At 33.5% G+C, this 23978-nt stretch overlaps 3 protein-coding genes across 3 annotated transcripts in view; all 3 read left to right on the forward strand.

The window, feature by feature from the left end:
- LOC130646976 (WD repeat and FYVE domain-containing protein 3-like) overlaps positions 1-12854 on the forward strand; it is a 31665-nt gene extending 18811 nt beyond the window's left edge. The window contains exons 32-60 of the mRNA XM_057452662.1: positions 32-103; positions 716-793; positions 909-1041; positions 1218-1403; positions 1477-1556; positions 1688-1732; positions 2084-2313; positions 2419-2479; positions 2866-2954; positions 3152-3410; positions 3915-4032; positions 4417-4523; positions 4596-4749; positions 4824-4915; positions 5254-5466; positions 5937-6090; positions 6325-6392; positions 6487-6567; positions 7124-7216; positions 7300-7365; positions 7686-7763; positions 7893-7997; positions 8237-8359; positions 8581-8640; positions 9291-9450; positions 9677-9782; positions 10213-10283; positions 10691-10814; positions 11189-12854. Of these exons, the coding sequence (XP_057308645.1) occupies positions 32-103; positions 716-793; positions 909-1041; positions 1218-1403; positions 1477-1556; positions 1688-1732; positions 2084-2313; positions 2419-2479; positions 2866-2954; positions 3152-3410; positions 3915-4032; positions 4417-4523; positions 4596-4749; positions 4824-4915; positions 5254-5466; positions 5937-6090; positions 6325-6392; positions 6487-6567; positions 7124-7216; positions 7300-7365; positions 7686-7763; positions 7893-7997; positions 8237-8359; positions 8581-8640; positions 9291-9450; positions 9677-9782; positions 10213-10283; positions 10691-10814; positions 11189-11309 (3327 nt within the window). The 3' untranslated portion in view covers positions 11310-12854. The remainder of the gene's footprint in view (positions 1-31; positions 104-715; positions 794-908; positions 1042-1217; positions 1404-1476; positions 1557-1687; positions 1733-2083; positions 2314-2418; positions 2480-2865; positions 2955-3151; positions 3411-3914; positions 4033-4416; positions 4524-4595; positions 4750-4823; positions 4916-5253; positions 5467-5936; positions 6091-6324; positions 6393-6486; positions 6568-7123; positions 7217-7299; positions 7366-7685; positions 7764-7892; positions 7998-8236; positions 8360-8580; positions 8641-9290; positions 9451-9676; positions 9783-10212; positions 10284-10690; positions 10815-11188) is intronic.
- Positions 12855-13254: 400 nt separating this feature from the next.
- LOC130646979 (2-aminomuconic semialdehyde dehydrogenase-like) lies at positions 13255-19048 on the forward strand. Its single transcript, XM_057452667.1, has 12 exons — positions 13255-13456; positions 13597-13797; positions 14595-14806; positions 15200-15366; positions 16126-16196; positions 16397-16501; positions 16583-16658; positions 17324-17422; positions 17500-17572; positions 17824-17864; positions 18239-18334; positions 18479-19048. Exons 1-12 carry the CDS (start codon positions 13296-13298, stop codon positions 18623-18625), a joined length of 1449 nt encoding a protein of 482 aa, XP_057308650.1. The 5' UTR covers positions 13255-13295; the 3' UTR covers positions 18626-19048.
- Positions 19049-19185: 137 nt separating this feature from the next.
- On the forward strand, positions 19186-23725 carry LOC130646978 (KICSTOR complex protein ITFG2-like). The gene is made up of 5 exons (XM_057452666.1): positions 19186-19862; positions 20194-20357; positions 20630-20822; positions 21344-21879; positions 22597-23725. Exons 1-5 carry the CDS (start codon positions 19715-19717, stop codon positions 23263-23265), a joined length of 1710 nt encoding a protein of 569 aa, XP_057308649.1. The 5' UTR covers positions 19186-19714; the 3' UTR covers positions 23266-23725.
- Positions 23726-23978: the final 253 nt, after the last annotated feature.

Below are 23978 nucleotides of genomic sequence, written 5' to 3' on the forward strand. Positions count from 1 at the left end.
TTAAACGTGTGTTGTTTTTATAATTTCATAGTCCTCTAAAAAGTTGTCTACAAAATGGCCTCTGAAACGGGAAAAGACGGCAGAAGAAATATTTACAGTACAAGTATGTTGTAACTTGCTTTGTTTATTTTTAAATGTAAAATTGGGGGATAAATAATTTAGTTAAGTTGCTTGGCATATGTAAAAAACTACTTGTTTGTCCGTATAATTTCGAGAAATATTTAGGATGCAATTGGCATAAAGTATAAATTTACTCTGAGGAAGTACAAAATAAAGCTGTGGTATGACCATTTGGAACAAACAGAAAAAATATTACTATTAAAAAATGTCTGGCTCTTATATTCTATCCCATATTTACACAAATAGCTTTCATATCCTTTTTTTTTTATCCGTTAAACAATGTTTTAATGAAAAAAAACAAGAAAAGGCACACATGAAATTGTTTATTTGCAAAATTGTCTGCCTGCCTATACAATGAAATCGTAGCTAGAAGCAGCGACAGGTGAATTTCAGTGGATTTTCCCATGGGCTTACGACTAGCACATTAAATTGTTCATAACCCGCTTGCATTAAAAATTTTTAATTAGATTTAATTGAATTCGAATTAAAGTTGATTATTTGTATTAAAGGTCCATGAACAGCTATGACAAAAACGTCTAGTTATGTGACTATGTCAACTTTGTCATTTTGATTTATTTTTTTGTTGTTCTTTCAGGAAACATTAGACTGGATATCCGTTCATCTGCGGGCTGTAAAAGCTTTGGTGAAAATGAGACACGCCAAACATTCACAAGTAAACTTTTTTCATATCTTTGATTAAGAAATAAAATTGAAAAATAAATAGCCAGAAAACGTATGATAGAAAGTTTGTTTTTCGGATTTAAGTACATGCCTGGGTTATTTTTTAGGAGATTCTTTTGCGTAATAATTTGGCTGAAAAAAGTTGGTGCGACATGGAGCTTGAGTTGATCCGTGAAGGTGGAATATGGGGTCCAGAACATAGCAATCCACTGGAAAAATGGTTGCTAGATTGCGTTGAAGGTAAGCATTCATGTTGCTTCAAAGAAAATTTAGTGATTGCACCTTTTTTTTTACTGCTAAATATAAACATGTAATCGTAGAACGTATTGTCTTTGTGAATATTTTAAAAACTAGCTTCCTTGTGTCTGTTTTTTTATCGTGTTATAGTTTTTTGTTTATGTTTTTTATTTTTTTAGGACCATGTCGTATGCGCAAACGTCTAACAAGAAACGACATGTTTTACATGCATTATCCTTACATTGAGCAAGACAAAGATCAATTGCTGCTGAAACATAGACTGGCTTACAGCCATGATAGCAAATTATTGTATCAGCTATGTCAGAAGTACATCAATCCTGATGCTTCTCTTCCTGATGTTTTTCGTAAGTTTCTTGGTTGTGTTCATTAGTTTTGTTTGCATGTGTTTTCACTGAGTGAACGCTTTATTTGTTGTAGCAAGCAAAGAGAATCCTTTTTCATGGCGCCCAAAGTTGTATTCAGTTGATGGTTTTGAAGCCGAAGATTCTGTAGAAGAGGTTTGAGTTGTGTTTAATTGTCAATGTTTGTTTTTGTTAGTTTGTTTTGAAAATTAAATTTTCTTAAGACCCACAAATGGCTTTTTCAGTGTCTCACTAACATAGCTTTTTTTGACAATCTTGTTTTGTAGGTTAACACACAAACAATTATCCATTTACTGGAAACTGGTGAAAAAGTAAGTGCAAAAATAGGATAAGAATAGTTCATATTGCACACAAATAATTATTTAAAAAGCAAATTATGGCGGAAGTTAATTAGTTGGTCATGGCTAAAAATTGGAAAGCAAATTTTGTGGATGTAAACAAATGTTTCATATTTATCGTTGATAGAGTTTTAAAAAAGTATTCGCAAGACGTTTTTATCGTAGAAGTGGACAAAAGGAAGCACTAAGCATGTTTGTAAAACTTTAGCTAAAGATGTAAATAAAAATAATGCATGAATAACAATGTTATATACTAAGCTATTACAGGGTACTATGTTTTTAAAACTTAATTTCAGATATAAATACATGAATACTGATGTTTAGATCTACTCTATGTATCGTTGTGCACGTGTTAGTGGATTAGACAGTGCTGAAGGTCTGTTTTTGTTTGGTCGACATCATTTTTACGTTGTTGATGGTTTTACCTTGATGTCAGCAGAAACAAAGGAAGGTTCATCAAATGCTAAAGAAATTAAAGACATCAGCATGCTTCCTGAAGGTTCTCATGAGCCGCTTATTCCTCACGCAAAAGGAGACTCGATTATGAAAAGATCGTAAGTTCTCCTTTAGCAATTTTTTTTTGCTGTGACTATTCAATGCGACTACTTTAAAATTTTTACCATCATAAACATATTGTTAAAATGCTCTCATTTTGTTAGTCTCAGCAAATGGTCGTTTGATGAAATAAAAGAGGCAAATAAAAGAAGATATCTTCTGCAGGTAAAAATATAAAGTAACTGTGCTACAGCCTTTAATAACCTCACTTAAAGGTTATTAAAGTTCTCAACTTTTTACTGACTGCTTTTTCAAGGAGATGTCTGTTTGAAAGGGTGTTTATTTTTTGAAGAATCCATATCTGTAACAAGAGTTGTTTTTTTCTAAAGAATTTTACAACTAAATGTCTATATAAAAGAAACTTATAAACCTCATAATGTAATAGAAAGTCAAACCATTGACTTTAAATAGGCTTATATGGTAAAATTATGAGTTCTCATAGTTTTTAAAGGATCTCTTTTCTGTGTTTAATACATAGATTTTTTGTTTGGCTTTGGTAAATGTATCTTAAAAATTACACCTTATTTTATGTAGTATGCCTATGTCTTTAGGATATTGCTATTGAGGTGTTTTCTAATAATGGAAATACCCATCTTCTTGTATTTCCCAAAGAAACAGCAAGAAATAAAGTATATTCCAGGTAAGGCTGCAAAAATACTGCAAATGAGCAATCTTTCATCTGCTGCTCGGAGTCTAATACATGTCTTAAAACACCCAGGGCCAATTTTTGTACAAATACTAGCTACCTCTAATAAGAGGAAATTTTTCTCACTTGTATTAAACTTTCGCAGCATATATGATTTCTCAGTTTTTTATATTTCTACCATTGTGCTGTAGAATCACAAGAGTTTCACCTGCATTAGCAAACAGTCAAGAATCTGTTGCTGGAATGAACTCAGATGCTGACGTTGAAGCAGGACAGAGTTTACTTAGTACCCTTCTTACAGGAGAACGTTCTCTCACTCAGAGATGGGTGCGAGGTGAAATAAGCAATTTCCAGTATTTGATGTTTTTGAATACTTTGGCTGGTCGCTCGTATAATGACTTGATGCAATATCCCATATTTCCTTGGGTGCTAGCTGATTATGAAAATGAGGTTGGTTAAAAATATTTCTGTAATTTTCACAGTACTAATACAATTAAGATAAAATTCAAATAAGGGTTATAGTTTAATTAAGCATTACCCAACAGGTGGTCAACAGCCTAATTAAACTATAAAAGTCTCATCGATCCTGGGCTAAATATTTTAAGTGAAAGTGAGTTATTTTGACACAGATTAGATATCCTAATTAGTTTTGCCGTTTTGCTTCTTAAGAAGACTCTTCTTTTGTGTCGAAACACATTAGGTCCATTGAAATGCAGTTTAAGTGTATCAAGATTTGATCAGGCCTTTCTCTGAACAAAATATGGGCATTTATAATGTTATGCTAAGTCTTATGAGACTCGTTAAGCTATACATCATCCACTTGAGCTATGTATCACCTAATTAAGCTCTTGCATAATTTAGCTATGTACCCTACTTGGCGCTTACCTAAATTATAATATGTTTATTCTATTTTGTGTTACATTTTATGTTATGTAAAAGATCAATTATTTTTAGTTTTTAGATTTGACCAACCCTACAACATTTAGAGATCTATCGAAACCTATGGGTGCACAGGGAATGAATCGATTAGAAAGTTATAGAAAGAGATTCAGAGAATGGGAAGATCCAACAGGTTTGCTAAACAAAATATTATTTGTCATAGATCTTTTAAAAACGTTTCACCTTGGCATGAATCTAACCGTAGAAAAAAAAGTTTGTTAAGCTTAAAGTTTGCTAAGCTCTTACAATTTTAGCAGAAAAGGTTTAACTAGAGTAATCTTCAATGAAATAACTTTCCAACTAACTTCCAAATAACTTTTGTTAGGAAAGCAGTCGTTTACAATTCACATTCAATCTATAGAACACCAATTTCCTATGAATTTTACCAGGAAAAAATCCATAGGAGTTTTTCTTAGTGTACCAATTTTCAGTCATATTGTGTAATTGTGTGAGTCTTTTGTAAATGAAAATAAGTATTTAGCAGCTCTTAGAGAGTGTTTATGTTGTTATTATTTAGGAAAGACACCGGCTTATTACTATGGGACACATTATTCTTCCGCCATGATTGTCGCTTCATATTTGATTCGATTGGAACCCTTTACACAACATTTTCTCCGTTTGCAAGTATGTTGTTTAATTTATCTCTACTTCAACTTATTTATTTACCTAGGCTACTGACTTAATATTTTTTTAAAGGGTGGTCATTTTGATTTACCGGACAGGCTATTTCATAGCATCAAAGACGCTTGGTCATCTGCTTCAGAATCTAACATGGCAGATGTAAAAGAGTTAATCCCAGAGTTTTTCTACCTGCCAGATTTCTTAACGAACGATAATCATTTTGATCTTGGTATGATGTTATTTTAAATTTTTGTGTTAAAATGTGAGTTGTTCAGTGGCATAATTGTATTTCTTTTTGCACAGGATCTAAACAAAACGGTGAAGAACTTGGTAGTGTTCTTCTCCCACCCTGGGCAAAAGATGATCCAATAGAATTTATCAGAGTTCATAGAGAGGTCAGATTGAATTTAATTTTGACTACTTAAAATTCTTAAATATTTGATTTTATTTGGTTATTATTTTCTATTATATCTGCCTATACCTAAATAAAGTGTTGACTGTATGTACTGAAAACGTTTTTTCAATTTTATAAAAATGCTATTTTTTGTTGGTAACTAACATATGAGATATTATAGCCTGATTTTTAGCGATTGTTAAAGTATCGTTGATGTCAATAATTTAAACCATGCTTGTGAAATTAAATTGAAGGTGGAAAGATATCAGTGCATTATTAAGAATGTAAGTCTCAGCTAAGATTGATAAAAAGCTATAACACCCTCAATCGTTTTTTTAGGCTTTAGAATGTGACTATGTAAGTTGTCATTTACATGAATGGATTGATCTTGTATTCGGTTACAAACAACAAGGGCAGGCTGCTAAAGAAGCTGATAACGTGTTCCATCATCTGTTTTATGAAAAATCTGTCGACCTTGAAGCTATCACGGATCCGCTGGAAAGAAAGGCTACAATAGGATTTATAAATAACTTCGGTCAAATGCCCAAACAGGTAAAGTTGAGTGACGTGTACTTTACATCTTACAGCTTGATTCACATTGTAATTTGAAGTAAATGTTAAAGCTTGGTTTTAATTGTGAGTTGCTCTGGATTAAAGTGTGATTTTCACTATGAGCAAAAATTGAATTTCTGTGAGTTAGCAATTATTGCACGATACATCTTTCAACAACAATATGTGTTACAAGCCTCGTGCAAACATGGGTTATAGTTAAAATTATAAAACATGTTGTTAGGATTTTTAATACAAGTAGTATTCTTTTCAGCTTTTATGTCGTCAGTATATTTTGCATCGAACTTTTCAGTTTCATTGGAACAAATTTCAGTTTCATGATTTTTAGTAAACCGATAGCTGTCAACTCACTTTCTCCATTTGGCTAAAAAAATGAAATAATTAAAACCTAGCTTGCATTTAACTCGACTTTACAATTGGAGGTGATTTGACTGTGTTTGTTCTATTTTTAGTTGTTTAAAAAACCACATCCCACCAAAAAAGTTGTGAGAGGTCTTGAGTCTAGCACACAAACTGGTGTTTTACCAGTCCATAGCACAACCTTTACTGACAAATTGTTCTTTCATCATATCAACAGTTTGGTTCCATCTGTCCAACCAGTTAAGGGTATGTGAAAACTCTGTTCAAATTTGAATCTTCGAAAGTAGATACTAACGGGAAGCTAGAGTGAAAGTGTCTATATTAGGTTTATTTTCAGTTTTACTATTATGCAAGTTTGATCCAAGCTTTTGCTGTATACCAATAAAACCAAGTGATGCTATGGAACACACAAAATGTCGACGCAGGGAATAGATACATCGGGCTAACAGCTAGTTTGTTATAACTCTTCTATTTTCATAGAGCTAAAATACTCAGTCGGTCAGATTTCAACAGCTGAGAAAACTCTTGCTGCTACTGAAACCAATAAGGTGAGCAAGCCACATGGCTAGCGTTTTTATAATATGATTGTTGTAAAAGGTTATAACTCTAGCATTATACTAAACAATTTGGTCAAATTTTTAGGCCATATTTCCTGGTTGTCTAAATCGTATTGGTTGGGGCTATGGTGATTTTAGTTTGCGTTATTTTTCAAGTGATGATAAGGTTCGTATTTTAATGTATGGAAATACATATGGGCAGTCAACATTTGGGAAACTTCAGGCTCAGATATATGATAAATTAGGTAACTACTTATAAAGTATATTGAGCTGCCCCAACATAGTAAAGAAACAGCAAAACGAACAAGAGGGATTGCATTCCTAATACAAGTGATTATTTTGAAATTTAAAAATTTTAATCTTATGTTTTAAGGTTAAGAATACAGTATGTATGCAATTTGTGTCTTCAACTTAAATATCAAATTACATATCACTGCAGATATATCATAAGAAGCAAAAATTTAATGCTTTGAAACACAAACAAGCTATTATAAACTTTAGGTTGAAGTTAGTAAGTAAAAGAAGTATGTAAGTACTGGGAAGTTTTAACGTACTTGGGGATTCCATTCGAACGGCTGGCTCTTCCTCCCCTCCGGCAGTAACTATGTTGGACAAATTAAGAAACCATAAGACTGAGATTTATAAACTTAAGAAGCTGAAAAATATATTTTTAAATTGTTTATGTTTTTGTTGGTATAAAGTTTGATTATTTATTTTTATAGTTATTAGCTGTATTTGAAAGTGTCTTCACTGGTCAGACTTTGTGTGTGGCATGTCTTGATAACACCAGATTTGTTACTGGTGGAACTAGTACTGTAAGTAGAAGGTCATTTGAAACATCGAGACGAGTTTATCATGATTAATCAGTTGATTGATTGATTGATTAATTGGATTTCAGGCTGTTTGTGTCTGGAACATAGAACAGAAGGCAAAGGACAAGTCATACAATTTAGTCTTACAAAAGGTATTGCTTCTTTACGCTTGTTTTTTTTTTTTTTTTTTTTGGTGAATTAGTTTACTGCTTATAACATGTACCATATTCACTTATTCTGTAACGGAAATAGATTCCTCTTCTTTATTGCCTCGATTACGTTAAGAGTCGAATTTTTTTTTCAAGTTACTGCTTAAGAGAGAATAAATTTATCTCTAGAAATCTCGTGGAAAACTTCAGAATTTTAAATAGGTGTCTCTCTGGAGATAATCTTTCTTCCTAGAATGACTAAGCAAAAGAATTGCGTGTACTTTTTCTTGTTAGCTTCAATACATTACTGTTTTCTTGTGTAGGTTCTACACGGACATTGTGGAGATGTCTTAAGTATAGTTGTATCACAAGCATATAATATTATTGTCAGTGGCTCTGAGGTATGTGACATGATTGCAGAATAGGTGGTATTTTTATTTGACTATGCTATTTTGTGTTCTGTATTATAACGTGTTTCTTTAGTGGATATGTATAATCCTTCTGTACTTATTGCAGTGCTTACATTTTAGGATAAAAGTTGTATAATTTGGGATCTACGCAAACTTTCATACACAAGAAAGCTGTCCATACATTCTGGTGGTCCTGTCTCCTCCATTGCTATTAATAATACTACTGTAAGAATGTTTTATGTATTTCCTTCGTTCGTTCTTTTGTTTGTTCGTGTTTTTTTGGCTTTTTTGTTGTTTTTTTGTTTCGTGTTTTTTGCCTGTGTGTCTGTCCTACCATGTTTTTTTCCCAAACTGGTTATTTTTTCTATATTCCCTACTTATTTTTTCTTGCCTGTTTCTCTCTTCTAATGGGTTTATACTAAAGCTTACAATATTTTTACATATCTTTGTACTTCTTCTTCTAGGGAGACATTGTAACATGTGCTGGGACACATTTGTATGTTTGGACAATAAATGGACGACTACTTGTTCAAGAGAATACTTCCCCTGCTATATCAGGACAAATTTTATGTTGCACTGTCTCAGAGGTTGTTTTTTTTATTATGTTAATTTTATTTTTTAGTATGTTCAACCATAATTATGAACTCGTTTGTTTTCCCTAACCCTGTTGATTTACAATATCGGAGGACAGACAATTTTCGTGTAGTCTGTTATATGCCATTAAAGCGTATTGGTGACTTTTAAAACGGGTTGGGAAGCAACTTAAATCTGATATTTATGTTTAGTTTTATATGTGTTTTTTTTTTAGTACAATGAATGGGATGAATCAAATGTTATCTTAACAGGATCAGCGGATGGATTTGTCAAGGTATGCCAGATAAAAACATATTGACTGTGAACAGAATTATTATCTCGAATGATCGAATTCCAGTACTCCTATAAATTCTAATTGTCTACAATTTATTTCTGGCGCATAATTCCTATTTTATCCTAAGAATTGGATTAATTATTTTACAGTTCAAAAAATTTTTACATTTTTTTACCACAGCAGGCGTATTAGGTCAGAATGCAGCATCGATATAACTGTTATTGTTATGTGTTATTTTAACACTTTAACTAACTCTCTATATGAAATAAAGTTGATTGATATATATTATAGAGCTTTTAATATCACATTTGTTATCACACTAATCATGTTTTACTATTAGTGACAAACTAAGGTTAACATTTTTTTACTGATTTTTCTGCAACTTTTTAACACAGTTCAATCTAAATCCAAATTTCAGACCAAGCACAGCCTTACCTAATAACAGAATTTACCCTACCTTGTAAAATTTAAGGACGATTTAATATTTGAGATCAATTAAAATTTAGAGTGTGTAAACAAAAAGATTTGTGTGCAGTTTGATCAGACAAAATACACTTAAAGTCATATGTTGATGCCTTTATAAATTTCTAACCTTAAAAATCATTAAGTTGTTATTACTAATTCGGATAATTACGAATATTTCTTTCAAGCTTTGGGGAATAGAATTTTATGATGCTGCAGAAAGTGAGTCCAACATTTCGTTGGAATCTGTGAAAATGAGTTCAAGACAAAGCAGCTTAACGAAGAATGATTCAAGTTTTGATTCCAAGGACTACTTACTTGTGAAGTACCCAAGTTTTTCAAAAAGAGGTATTTTTACGTTATATATAATCTATGAAAACATAATTCTAATAAGAAGTATATGTTTCACTAATCACAAAGCAATGTTTATGATATAAATCAAATTTATTTAAGTAAACATTCCGTGCTGTTTCTTCTGGCTTATTTTCTATCACCAGTGGACTGTAAACCAATAATGTGAATGTTAAGTATCCTTTCCCAGAAATGTGATGCGCTACCCTTGTGTTTTGAATAGAATGGAGTAGACGTCTTGTTCTTCGCCATAAGTTAACAATGCATACTGCTTTCTCACGTGTTGATAATACAGAACCTGCATCCGTCACCGCATTAGCAATATCAAGGTTAGTTGAGTTGGACGTAGTTGAAGTTTTTGTCTGATTTCTTTTGAAAGGACATTAAAGTGATTGATAAGAGATGGATTGTTTGAAAATTTCTTTAATCCGTGGATTTGTTCGATATATTCTTTTGTTTACTTATTTGCTGCAAAAGTTTCAGTTGTAAATATATGAAAAAAATTTACTATGCTTCAGTGATCGTTTCCATTGCAAACAATGTTGTACTTTTTTCTTGACAAAAAGATAGTTTCAGATGAGAATTGGTATTCCTAAATCACCTGTTGAAAGGAATTTAATTTTGAGAATAAAATACAATTTGCGATATTCTTGAAAACGTCTGAAATTACTTTTAAGTAGACAACTCAAGTGTTTTAGCTGTCTGTATGTCTTTATGGCTCCGATTTTATCACAAGACTATTTTATTTGCTTTTTATAGAGACCATAGAAAGGTATATGTTGGTGACAGCCGTGGAAGAATTTACAGTTGGTCCATGTCAGATTCTGTTGGTACGTCATTTTTCTTATGTTTCCTGACAATGATATGAACTGCTTTTAATTTCCCTAAACGATTCAAACAGAATAAGTTCTGAAATGCCTCGAAGCCTCCTGCAAGTTCTCCAAACTGGAACATCATCACCATGGATAATAACTAATTACATTTTTTTTAGAATTTGTTTCTCTTTGCCTTACTTTAACGGATTCTGCTGTGCATTCTCCTAAAATTTATGTCAAAAAATCATCCGCAATATAAAAAGGGGTTTTCTCGTAACGGTCGATATATTAAAACCATTTTTTTCAGGTCGAATAGCTGATCATTGGGTTGGAACGGTTGATTTATTAAAACCATTTTTTTCAGGTCGAATAGCTGATCATTGGGTGGGAACGGTTGATTTATTAAAACCATTTTTTTTCAGGCCGAATAGCTGATCATTGGGTGAAGGATGAAGTAGCTGATACTTGTAGCAATTGTGGAACGAAATTTACATTTTCTGAAAGAAAGCATCATTGTCGTAACTGTGGCAACGTATTTTGCGGAAGGTATTTGTTTATATCATTTGTGTTGGTTATTTTGTCCGTCTGTCTGTTGTGTTGTGTTGTGTTTGTTTGTTTGTTTGTTCGTTTCTTAAAATCAGAAAGGATGCCTAATGGTACAGGGCAACCAGGAAGATCTTAACAACTGAAAAAGCTCAGGGCGTTTTGTAGGATTTTAGCTTCACTCACAAAACCTACTTGTTGGAAAATAACAGGCTTGGTATTCTGTTGTCCAGACATAGATTCGCTTGTCTGAGCAAATTTTTTCTAATTTTTTTTTTTGTTTTTGTAATTTGAAAATTAGGTACACCTGTAATCATTTCCAAAAGATGAAAAAGATTTACAGTATCTTTACTTTAACTCTTTCGTTCTGTTTGTAGATGCAGCCGATATGAATCACCAGTTGTTCATTTACGAATCTTCAAAGCAGTTCGTGTGTGTGTGAAGTGTTACTATGAGCTAAGACGTAAGCCAAGTGTCTCGTTGAAACTGAGGAGGTGATACAGCTAACAAGTGAGAAATTTGGCTTGCTAGATTTCATTATCACACTTCCTAAAGCTGTACAGATTTTAAATATTTTTTCCTCTTAGTATATTTTTCTCTGAGCTGTGTATATTTTTATTTCATATGAACTCCAACGCACACCTTTTAAATTTAAATTCCAAAATATAATTTCTCCTACGAGTTGGGTTTTAACACGTCACTCATACGAATATTGAGTTTTAATTGGCAGTGTCATGCCAGAATTATATGGATTCGCATAAAAATATGATTTACCAACTTCTCCTGAAAATATTTACTAGCAACCAGGCTTTATTTAGAATTACTTTAATCTATTTTTTATAACTATTCACAGAATCCATAACACCTTGAACTTGCAATGGAATCAACGAATATAAATAGTAAATGTTTGATATATTCGTTCGGATAAATAGGGGAGCATTTTTTTTTTAACAATAGCTACAACCATCTATGGTAACTATGCTGTTTATACATGAATGAATTATAAATATATATTATCTAGTAGTGTATAACTTTTTAGGTTAATTTGCAAACATTGTAAATACTTAAAACCTCTAAAATAATTAAAAAAGTCAAAAATTTGAATAGGACCTATTAGGCTATACCCGTGGGGGACTTAAAATATATATTTTAAAGTTTATTAAAATTTCTTGTTTTCAATATTGCGGGGTTTATATATTTTTATGACCTACTTTTTGCAGTGTGTTGCATCACTATATATGAAAAACAACCAAGCTAACAAAAGTTAGAAAAGTTAGGAATCTTTAGTTTATCTCAATTGCCCTGCATTTGAATATCTCTTTTGCTATAGAGCGTAGTTTTGTGGAATAGTTTTTTATGAAATCTCAGATATTCATTTTTTAATTAATTCTAAGCATTTAATTGTTCAAATGTAATGGGCGTCCTGTGTTTTTTTAAATTAGTGACTGCTACAGGTGCTTATAAATACCGTTTACGCAGAAGGTTATGAAATAGTTTCTGCAGTTTTGATATGTCATTCAAAAAGGCGGTTTTCCTAAGTGGCTAAGTGTTTTCTGGAGTGAAGAAAATAACGCTTTTTACGCGTTCGATGTGAGATTCCTACTTTTGAGATCACAAGCGACAACCAATATTCTTTTATGACATATATATTATGAAATATAAATTTATTTTTTGTATCTGAAATAAAAATTGTATGTTAAAAAGAAAAGTGAAGATCAATTTTTGTGTTTTTGTATCCATCCCCCATTCAAAATTTTTTATATATTATTTTCATATTTTTTATTTGGTTTTTATTTTTTATGTATATTAGTTACGACCTTGGATCTTATGCTGACCTTTTATATGGCCAAGCTCTATCTATCTCACGTACCCCCCTTCAAGTAACTTTCTTGTAAGTCACTGAAAATGGAAAATCACAATCCATTTCGTACTCCTTGTAATGTTTTGAAATAGATTATTCACACCAGAAATTGTTTCGCAGCATCTAACTTATGATGTCATAATTTCGCACAAAACTTTCAAGTTTTTTTTCTCAAAAACCAATAATCACTTTTTAAAAATCTAAAAAGTTTCATGGGCAACTTTCAAGCTACTTTACATGAGACTAACTTTTAACCAGAAAGTATGCTTTAAGTTTTCATACCCTTCATTGAGTTTTTGAGTTTTAAATTATAACATGTTTTCACGCTGTAACAACACAAACGTGATCTCTAATCATTAGAAGGATATTGTACAATTTAGCTTTTATTTTGTATAATGAAAATTCCTATAAAAATTCCTGAGAATGACGGTATATTTCAATTTGTGAAATGTACGTTTGAAATCTTTTTTCACTACAAAGATTATACTTTGCCTGCTCAAAAATCCATTCCAAGATTCAAGCGATTTCGAGTATGCTTGCTAACCTGGTTAGATACATGCATGATTGTAAAACTTCTTAAAACCTTCTTGTGTTGATGTTTGTATGTTTCTAGACACATAAACATGATCGAAATACAAAATTTCATTGATGGCAAATTCACATCCACTGAAACATACATCGACAGTTTTAATCCATCCACTGGTCAAGTTCACGCGCAAGTACCTAACAGCACTGCACAAGATGTCGACCTAGCTGTGAAAGCTGCAGAGAAAGCTATGCCGGCGTAGGTTGTCATATGTTTTTTATGAGAAAGTTTTAATATATGGTTGAACTCTCGAAAAATAATTACAAAAATTAGACTATCAATTTAAGATCGATGACGTCATGTTAACCCTTTTTTTAAAATTTTCTTTCCCTTTTTAGATGGCAAGCTTTGAGTCCAAAAAACCGTTCAGACATCATGCTAAAAATTGCTTCGTTGATTGATAGTCGTTTCAATGAGCTGGCAGCAGCTGAATCGAATGATCAAGGCAAACCATTGTGGTTAAGCAAGGCTGTTGATATACCTCGCGCAGCACATAATTTTCGTTTCTTTGCCACCGCCATCTTGCATCAGATGAACGAGTAGGTGGACATACTTCGTTACCAGATCTCTTATGTTTGATTAAATGTGTTTTTGTTGTTGTTGTTTTCGTGGTCGTCGTCATTGTTGTTGTTGTTGTGTTCGTCGCCGTCGTCGTCGTCATTATTGTTGTTGTTGTTTTTGTCGTCGTCGTTGTTGCTGTTGTTATTTTCGTCGTCGTCATCTTCATTGTTGTTGTTGTTTTCGTCGTCGTCGTCATGTTCATTGTTGTTGTTGTTTTTGTCGTCGTCGTTGTTGTTGTTATTTTCGTCGTCGTCATGTTCATTGTTGTTGTTGCTTTCGGCGTCGTCGTTGTCCTCGTCATCATTGTTGTTGCTTTTGTCGTCGTCGTCGTCATCATTGTTGTTGTTGTTTTCGTCGTCTGCGTCGTCATCGTTGTTGCTGTTTTCGTTATTGTGGTGATGTTCAAGCCCTTTCGAAATAAAAAGCTCATTTCAGCAACTTCATCTAGTTACACCGTCTTAGTGATCTGAACGATGTACAAACATTTTTATAAAGTTAAATACTTTAATAACAAAAGTGTTAACTGCTTAATGTGACTGAACCTTTATATCTTGGCGGTACTTAAATCTTACTTCAAAAGCAATGCGAGAAATGTACGCTCTAATTAAGATTTTCATTATCTCTATAAGGAAATAATAACATTTCATTGAAGCACTTTTTGATAATTTTTCTTATAAAAGTTATTTGTTCTGAAATATGCCACCCTGGAAATAGTAAAAAATGATCTGGTTCTAAGTGTTGTATAAAACTGTGAGAACCTCCAGTGTTATTTTAGATCCACTCAGCAGCCAGAGTTTAACGCCATAAATTACACTGTACGTACGCCCTGTGGTGTGGCGGGGCAAATCACGCCATGGAATCTTCCGTTATACCTGCTCACTTTCAAGTTAGCACCAGCCATAGCTGCTGGTTGTTGTGTGGTGGCGAAACCAAGTGAAATGACTTCAGTGACTGCGTGGATGTTGTGTTCAATTCTAAACGAGGCTGGTCTGTGTTTTTAACGTGTTTTTGTACTTGTTTTTATTTGTTACCTTTTATGTAAATATATCATGAATTTAATTTCTTTATACCACAAAGATGAAAATTGCGAATTATAGTACTTTTTTCTACTGCAAATTGAGACATTTTTAAATTCTGATCATTTTGTCCTTACGCAAGCATCAAAATGACGAAAAGAATATTTTAACTGAAGAGATTTCCACAACAACACAATCATTTTTTGTTTTTTTATGTTGTTGTTTTTTGACAATTTTTGTCTTTTTAATTTTGCTTTTCTTTTCGCCAATATTTGGGTCAAGAGAATTTTATTTTAAAATAAAATTCTCGTCTTTTATATACCAACTTAAATTCGTGGACCGTATTTTGTTTCGTTTTATTTAGGTTTACCTGCCGGTGTTATAAATATGGTTTTTGGTACTGGCAAAGATGCTGGCTCAGCAATTGTTGAACATTCGGACGTGAAGTTAATCTCCTTCACTGGCTCCACACCCGTTGGGAAGCTTATTCAAGAAAAAAGCTCAGCACATGTGAAGAAACTCTCCCTGGAGGTGAGTAATTCATTTACAGACGTTCGCATGGGATTTTGATGAATTTTTGTTCCTGCTAGATCAGGGTTTACTAACATTTTAAAACAGTTTATGCGGAAAATCCGCTGCGTTGATTGCCTAAAAAAACCTTAACGACAGGCGTTATACAGCGCGGTATATCTGTGGACCTTGTAGCAACCATAATGGTAGCTATAAGTGTAAACAAATAACATTGTCGAAGAATTGTTAAAACATTTAAGAAAAAATCTAAATCACTCCGTCAATTTGTCAATAATTTTGAAGACATGTAAGATGGTGCACACATAATTAACTGCGTTTTTAATATAAACATTCATCAGTACAATGAGCAAAAAGCAAAACTGCTGTCAAATTTTTTTATTTAAATTTGGTTTAGAAAAATGCTATAGGGTTATTCGAATGTTTTGTTTTTTTCGTTGTACATGTATTTGAAAAATTTAAAATTGAACGTTTTCTTTTTTGAACACAACCTGGCCTCAACCTTGTCACAAATAAATCTTTAGAAAATAATCCTGGTTTCTACAAACCGAAACAAAATAGCTATCAGTTAATAAAAACAATATAAACTGTTTTATCTATCTCTTCCGAGAAATATCACCCTTGGTCACGGCATCGAACACGCAAGCTCGGTGTTTTTTTTTTACCTTGGGTAATATTTCTCGGTACAGATAGACAAAACAGTTTGCATTGTAATACAAGAAGTCAGTTTAAAATTAAAGGATTTTGTTTTTCTTCTCGTAGCTTGGCGGTAAAAATGCTGGCATTATTTTCGCGGATGCTGATATTGAAAAATGTATTTCAACTTCCGTGAGGTATGTTTTCTAGTTATTGTGTTCGAAATTTTAATCCGTTTGAAACTGACAGTTCGAAATAATTTGAAAACTCTTTTTTTGTAAGAACCAGACCTCTGCTTTTCATTATGGATGTCGATTCTTAATTCTGATTGGTCTAGAAGTACCTATTGATGTTATTGTTCTTTACAACCTAGTTACCAGGTGAATAACTTATTTAGGTCTGCTTTCGCCAACCAAGGAGAAATTTGTTTATGTACAAGCCGTCTGTTTGTTCAGAAGGAGATTTATGAAGAGTTTTGTACCAAGTATGTCGACCAAGTGAGGTAGAACAGTATTTTAACGTACTTAGTGGAAATGACACACAAAGTGTACACATTGGATGTATGTTTTTTTAATACCTTTAGACAACTGAAAGTGGGACCACCTGATGATCCAGACACAAAAGTTGGTGCGTTAGTTAGTAAACAGCATTTGGAGAAGGTAATTGTGATAGACGTCACTATCGTCGTTGTCGTTATCTTGCCGGCGTCATCGTTGTTGTCGCCGTGTTCGGTTTCGTCATCAATGTTGATATCACACTTGTTGATGTTGTTATACTTAAAGGAAAAACAAATTACTTTTATAAGAAACGACTAATAAGTAGCTTGAAATTTTAAGATTTAAATAATAAGAAGTCTTTCTAAAGTTTGATAAAAGTTTTATATCACACAAAATTCACCAGTTTAAAAAGTTTCTTAATTTATAGGCTGTACCAGTACTAGTTTCTTAGAAATATAGGAGCGTATCGCTTTCGTCACTTAAGTTGTCATCGTTGTTATTGTCGCCGTTTTTGTTGTTATTGTCGCCGTTTTTGTTATTGTCGCTGTTTTTTGTTATTATTGTCGCTGTTTTTCTTGTTATTGTCGCCGTTTTTGTTGTTATTGTCGCCGTTTTTGTTGTTATTGTCGCCGTTTTTGTTGTTATTGTCGCTGTTTTTGTTATTATTGTCGCTGTTTTTCTTGTTATTGTCGCCGTTTTTGTTGTTATTATCGCTATTTTTGTTGATATTGTCGCCGTTTTTGTTGTTGCTAATATCGTTTTCGCCATATAATACCGTTGTTTTTTGACGTACTCTCGCTACTAGAGTCTCTGTTCCCTTTTTCCAGGTAAAAGGTTACGTTGCACAGGCTGTAAAAGATGGCGGCATAATATTGTGTGGAGAGACAACGGACGGGGCTTTAGATTTACCAGACGCTAACAAAGAGGTAGTTTTTATTTATTACTAAAAAGTAACTTGACGCTCACGTGCCAGTAATTTTGTGCCATATTTTTTCTACTTTAGGGATACTTTATGCGTCCCACAGTTATATGTAACTTAGACGATTCAACAAAGTGCATGCAAGAAGAAATATTCGGTGAGCATGCTACATAACTCTCCGTCGCAGTGATAAAATACTACTTATATATTTTAGAGACATTACTGTTAGTGTAAATTCTTGTTCATTCTAGTGCCTTTCATACCCGTTCTAAGCCCGGTAGACATCCGGTAGATATCTGATAGGTATCCGGTAGGTATCCAGGAAACAGCCGATAGACATCCGGTCAAGATTTTGCAGTTTTCCATGATTTGTTTTTTAATTTTGTTTATGTTCGCTTTTTGCACTAGGTCCAGTTGTTTGCATATCACCGTTTACAACAGAGGAGGAGGTAATAGATGAATGAATAAATGAGTTAATAGATAAGTGAATGAATGAATAAATAAATAAATGAACGAATGTATAAATGAATAAATGAAGGAGTATAAATAAATAAATATATAATTATATAAATACATGCTCAACATCATTTTACTTTGCTCGATAATGGGAGAAGGATCTCCCGAAACGTCGCCTACTAAGCTATGATGTTCAAGAAATGATAAACTTCCCACAATAATATAAATACTGAACAGACAAACCGAAATGATATCCTCAATAAATGAAGGAGTCTTCTGTAATAAATAAAATAATGAAAAAGACGAATAAAGAGGAGAGCTAAGTAAAATTCAATCTTCTTGGTGTGACATGCGCCATTATGTTTAGGTGATTGGAAGAGCCAATAATGTTTCTTACGGTTTATCGGCGACGTTATGGAGCAATGATGTGTCGAAAATACATCGAATTGCTCCAAAATTACAAGTATGAATTTGTTCTGTGTTTTACAACTGTTATTGTCATAGCTGATTGTTTTAAATTCTATAAGTGCTTTTTCTTTATAACTGTAGTTTTAACCTGCACGTTTTCTTTTCTGTGATACCTTTCATGATTTTTTCATTTGTTTAGGCTGGTACGATCTGGTGTAATTGTTGGCTTGTGCGTGACTTGCGTATGCCATTTGGTGGGTTGAAAATGTCAGGTATCGGAAGAGAATCTCAACACGAGTCTTTAGAATTTTACTCGGAACAAAAAAATATATGTATACAGTTTTAAAATGTGTAACTAAGTAATTAATTGGAAAACAAAAAATAAGGGAGCGTCGTCACTAGCACTGCGCCCGATCTCTACGCCCTATCTGTACGCCCGTTCTGTACGCCCAAAAACTCTTTCCTTCAATATAGGGAATTTTATGTTGAAATTATCATGACCATTGTTTTTTGCAGACATGATGTCGAGCATTTAGTCGATAATCGTAACACTGTCGTAAAAAGTAAAGGCGAACTTTTTTCTGGTTTAGTGAAGGTGAAAACAATAAAAGTCTTTTTATAAGTGAGACAGTTATAGCTTGACTCATGTCTTGCTTTAGGTGTAAAATGGTATTTAAAAAAGGAATATTTAAAAAAAATTATTTGTAGTTTTTTAGTATTTTTTGTATCTGTGTTTTTTATGCAACATAGAGAAGCATTTTTTCAACAATGTCAAACTTTTTTTTGTTACATTCTTTTACTTTTTACAGCTCGTCCATTTTCTCATTTTAAATGTGGAACATTCATTCTCGATAATGTAACTTATGCTTTAAACTTGACGTGTTAACTTTCGTGCACAAAAACTATTGAAATATTCGTGTTGTTGCGCTGTGTTTGTCTTCTATATTATAATGCCCGTATACGTCCGTCCGTCCGTCCGTCTGTCTGTCTATCACGCAAAATGGTAGCTTAGCTGAGCAGGTAGCAAGACGCACGCAATGCGGTATAAAAAGGACGGGCGAACCCGTGGATTTTTCCACGGGCTAACGACTAGTTGTTATAAAATGTCTGAAGATTGTCCCTTATCGTTGCGCAGCATCTGCTGGTGCATGCTCGTTTGAAAAAATGGCAAATTTTGGTGTTACGTAATTATTGAATGGCCCCTAATTATACCCATGATATCATCTAATCTGCTGAAAGATTTAGTTATTTGAATTAATAAGTAGATGGTAATTTTGTTTGTTGCCAAATTAAAATTTGCGATAACACTCTTTCTGTGCAGAACGAACGAATGAACGAGTGAGTGAACGAACGAACGAACGAACAAATGAAAATATGATTTTTATACATTCTGCATTTGTTTTTTTCTTTAGACAAATAAATAAATCAATAAACCATGCGCTCCATCTCACTTGTTCAGAAAGTAGAGTTTGACAGCAAGGGCACTGTGTTTCAAAACGCTGTATGTTTAGTAGACGTCGATAACGATGGCCACAATGAACTATGTGTTGCGTATACTAACGGTGATCTGTTCGTGTTTAAAGGTAATACTTCTTCTTTAAAGTTTTTGGTTACACCTGTGTTTGTGTGGGTACCCCTGTGTTTTTGGTTACACCTGTGTTTGGTTTTGGTTACCTATGTTTATTGGATTTTTGTGTTTTACTATTTTAGGATTGGTATGTTGTTATTTTTTGTAAAAATTTTATGAAGTATTGTCTTTATTTTAAAACGATATGAATTGATGAATAGTCGAATCTATTTTAAGCAAAACTATGCTTTGAGAATTTTAACCAGGAGATTTGAAGTGATTTTTCTTACCCCTGGGGAAATTGCAGTTTGTTTAAGAGTAACTTTAACCGGACTTTTTTCACGCAGGTATCCGCTCCACCAAAGCATGGAAGGTCAACAAAAATATGGGTTCTATTGTTGTCTTATGCGGTGGTGCCGTGCGAGAGGAGCACGAAAATGTTTTGTGTTCCCTAGATACGGAAGGCACGTGTCGTCTCTTTGATGCACGTGATGTGAAAGACTGTGAAACAGTAGGTATCTTGCCGACCAGTTTGTAATTTATCGAATGTTTAGTATTTGTTTGGGAGGAAATCCTAACGAAGTGCAACTTTGTGTGTACGAAACTAAACAACAAGAACCGACTTTACTATATTAATCATGAAAACATCAGATTTTTGACTGTGCAATGTGGTATGAACGAAGTTGCCAATCAAAACGAAACTGTGTTAAAATGGCGATGAGAAACTTCTACAGAATATAATTCGTAATAATCTTACAAAGGAAGTGTGTGTCCTTTTTTTAGAGCAATTATAAATCTCCAAATCGCGCGTCTTCGTCTCGTGCAGGGGAGCTCCGCTTGGTTCATCATCAGAAGTTATCACCAAACGCAAAGGTTGCCATGTTGGAAGATATTGATGATGATGGAATGGCAGAGCTTATAGTGGGATACACTGATCGTCATGTGAGGATATATAAATGGCAGACTGGAGAGGAAGGTTAGCAGAATTTTGACTCTATTATGTAATAAAATAAATCGAACCCTTTTGTTTCGAACAATAGATTTAGCATTCGAATTTTAAATGTGCGTTTATTAAGTTGAACATTAAGTAATTTGAATTGTTTAACTTTTTTGTGTGTTATTTTTAGGTAAACAGGAAATAGTAAATTACGCACTTATTCTTCCAGTAACCCTCCCCCCGCCCCCCACCCCCGCCCTTCCGACAAAAAGACCGCCACCTGCGAAAAAGCCCCAATCTAGGTTTACCAGATTGATATTTGATAAAAAATATATTCTATGGTAGTATTTTATTATCGCCATCTTTCCAATGAACACCCCAATGTCGAAATCATTTTTACCCAGGATAGTGTTATACCATCGCGCCCGAACCCTTTAGCTTTGTAGTTTGTTAAAAAATGAAAAGATGTTAAAAAAATGTTAAAAAAGTCAAAGCTGAAAAAGTAGATTTGCACGCAAATCTTTGTATTTTTTACTAATGTTTGAAAAAATTTTTTTCAGAAGTGTGCGTTTCTTCTCATGCAAACCCACTTGTTAAACATGGTTCGAAAGAAGAAGGAGAGCGAAAATCGAACAAGAGTTCATTGAGCAAGCAGAGTTCAAAAGAAGAAGGAGAGCGGAAATCGAACAAAAGTTCATTGAGCAAACAGGGTTCGAAAGAAGAAGGAGAGCGAAAATCAAACAAAAGCTCGTTGATTAAGCAGGGTTCGAAAGAAGATGGGGATAAAAAGGCGGCTTTGTCTTTCACTTTATCAGTATCAAAAGATAAGTTGAATCCATCGTCTGTTCCAAACTCGGACTCGCATCAGGTTGGCAGTAGTACTAAAGCACATTTGGAAAGACCATCTTCATCCAACAGCATGCATGCTGCAGGAAGTTTCGTATTAATAAAGCAGTATTCATTATTAGCTCAAGTGGGCTCCATCGCAGTGTGCAAAACAGTGGAAGGAAGAAATCAACTTATTGTGTCTCAACCAAATGGAGGATATTGCATTCTGGGAGTGTATGATGAAGAGCGAGGATTTTCAGACGCCAGTGTGAGTAGGCTTTAAATCATGTTTACGACGTGTTGTTAATGGTGGGCTTTAGGGCGTTAGGGCGTTAATGCCTTTATTTTTTAATAACGCCGACAACTGTTGTATTGTTGGTGCGAAGAAAGTGTGGATAAAAAGTGTGGATAAGACTTTAGTTGTGGACAGTTTAATAAAAACGATACGTCTTCTTTAATATGCTATACATTCGAAATTACAATACTCCGTCGCGCGTGTTTTTATATATGTATTTAAGTGATGTTCTGTTGTGCTGATATATCATTTTGCACGGCTCTCAATTCCTATTACATGGCAACCTACAATCTCGGTCAAAAAATGTTGAAACATTTTAAAGTTCGCCACCACAAGTAATTGTGTAGGCTAATTTCTGTATTACATATTTCTATATTTACACATTTTGGCTTTGTCAATTTTCAGAGTGGATTTACGCTATTTGGTCGAAACTTTTAAAGTGTGCTAATTGTTGCTGAGGTCAGCATGACACTTTTTCACTAGTTTCGTGTGTGGGCATGCTAAAGAATGTGACTAGCAACTTTTCAAACCGTTTTGCCCATATATGAGAAATGAGGAAAAAACTGTCTTCGTCTCAATATTTTGTCCAAGATTGTAGAAGTTAAAATAACGTGTATCATTTTTGTGTTTTTGTTACAAATTGTGTTTTGAAGTTAGCTTTTAAAAAGAATTGAAACTTTGTTTCTACAGGAAACGCCTACAAGTATCGATTCTCCCAACATGCACATATCGGAATCATACCCGTCATTTTTTCCGATTATGTCAAAAGCTTACCGTCAAAGTGCGCATGTTAACACAGAGATTGTTGGAGGAATCAAACGACAAGAAGATATAACCGGCGTGATTGGACTTTGTACACAAGATGGAAATTTTATTACTCTCGATAATACAGCTTCTGGTCTCGATGTGACAACTTCGATGAATCCTGTAAAAAACCGCTCGCCTCATCGTTGGTTTAGCATGTCAAAACTCGATATCACTAACGACGGCGACGACGAAATAGTGTTGTGTGCTTTGAACGGCATGACGTATATTATTGACAAAAAACGCGACATAGTCAGTTTTAATTTTAACGAGAGTGTCGCTGCTTTTACGGCAGGATATTACGGCCTGGAACACGCAACCTCGACACCATGTTTATGTTACGTAACTTTAAGCGGAAAAATCTTCCTCTATTATAACGTATGGATTAATACAATGAAAGTTAAATGTGTGCACGGTGCTTTAATCGAAAAAATTCAACAACGAGAAGATTTGAAATATATTTTAGACATGTTTAAATTGCAGAATGGTGAAATTGATCACCAGAAAATACAGAACGTTGTGAAACATTTATGGTCAGAAAACGATAAAAGATAAAAGTGATCGCGGATTATTTCCCACTTGATTGTAAAAACGCTCTTTTAAGCTTGTGCCCAGTAATTGTTTTCTTTGGTGAATATCGATTATTTGAATGTAGAAAAATTTCGCGAATTCGCAAATTTTGGGTATCTTTACAAAGGCTTATTTGCAGAAGCAAATATTAAAAGTGTATATTAAAAATAATCTAAGAAAGAAATTTTATTGTTTTAATACAGTGAAACGTCGGATTCTTGACGAGGTGAGCTGGACGTCGAACTGTATCTGAGCTTGAGTAGTTATGTTTGGTTTGAAAATTTAAAAAGTTCAACTTTTTTAGCTACTAAATTTCGCTGTAAACTTTTACTCAATCAGATAGTGTTTTTGTATTTGGAAAATTAATTTCAGGAAAGAATTTGAATAACTGTTTTGTTTTTAAAACTTGATGCGCAAAAAATATATTTCGCGGATATTTCGCAAACGAATTTGCCATTCACATTTCATTCCCTGGAAACTCGCCTTATAACGGATACCATCGGGATCTTAAAAAAGTGGAGTTTACGTAGAGATTCGCCATCATCGGGGAACCCTTCGAGTAGGTTATGGTCTTGAGATTCCTGTCCAGTACAGATTTTTTGGTGCCGAAAAAGCACTTAAATGGGAAGAAACGAACAAGATGTGAAAAGTAATCGCGAATTATTTGCTTCTTAATTGTATAAACGCTTTTCCAAACT

The sequence above is a fragment of the Hydractinia symbiolongicarpus genome, chromosome 6, assembly GCF_029227915.1.
Source record: "Hydractinia symbiolongicarpus strain clone_291-10 chromosome 6, HSymV2.1, whole genome shotgun sequence".
NCBI classification, from domain to species: domain Eukaryota; kingdom Metazoa; phylum Cnidaria; class Hydrozoa; order Anthoathecata; family Hydractiniidae; genus Hydractinia; species Hydractinia symbiolongicarpus.

Coding starts and splice junctions, on each gene's coding strand:
- LOC130646979 (XM_057452667.1), top strand. CDS start 13,296: ATGATCGAAATACAAAATTTCATTGATGGCAAATTCACATCCACTGAA. Junction 16,659..17,323: donor GTAAACAGCATTTGGAGAAG/GTAATTGTGATA, acceptor CCCTTTTTCCAG/GTAAAAGGTTACGTTGCACA. Junction 17,865..18,238: donor CGTTTACAACAGAGGAGGAG/GTAATAGATGAA, acceptor CATTATGTTTAG/GTGATTGGAAGAGCCAATAA.
- LOC130646978 (XM_057452666.1), top strand. CDS start 19,715: ATGCGCTCCATCTCACTTGTTCAGAAAGTAGAGTTTGACAGCAAGGGC. Junction 20,358..20,629: donor ATGTGAAAGACTGTGAAACA/GTAGGTATCTTG, acceptor TCCTTTTTTTAG/AGCAATTATAAATCTCCAAA. Junction 20,823..21,343: donor ATGGCAGACTGGAGAGGAAG/GTTAGCAGAATT, acceptor AATTTTTTTCAG/AAGTGTGCGTTTCTTCTCAT.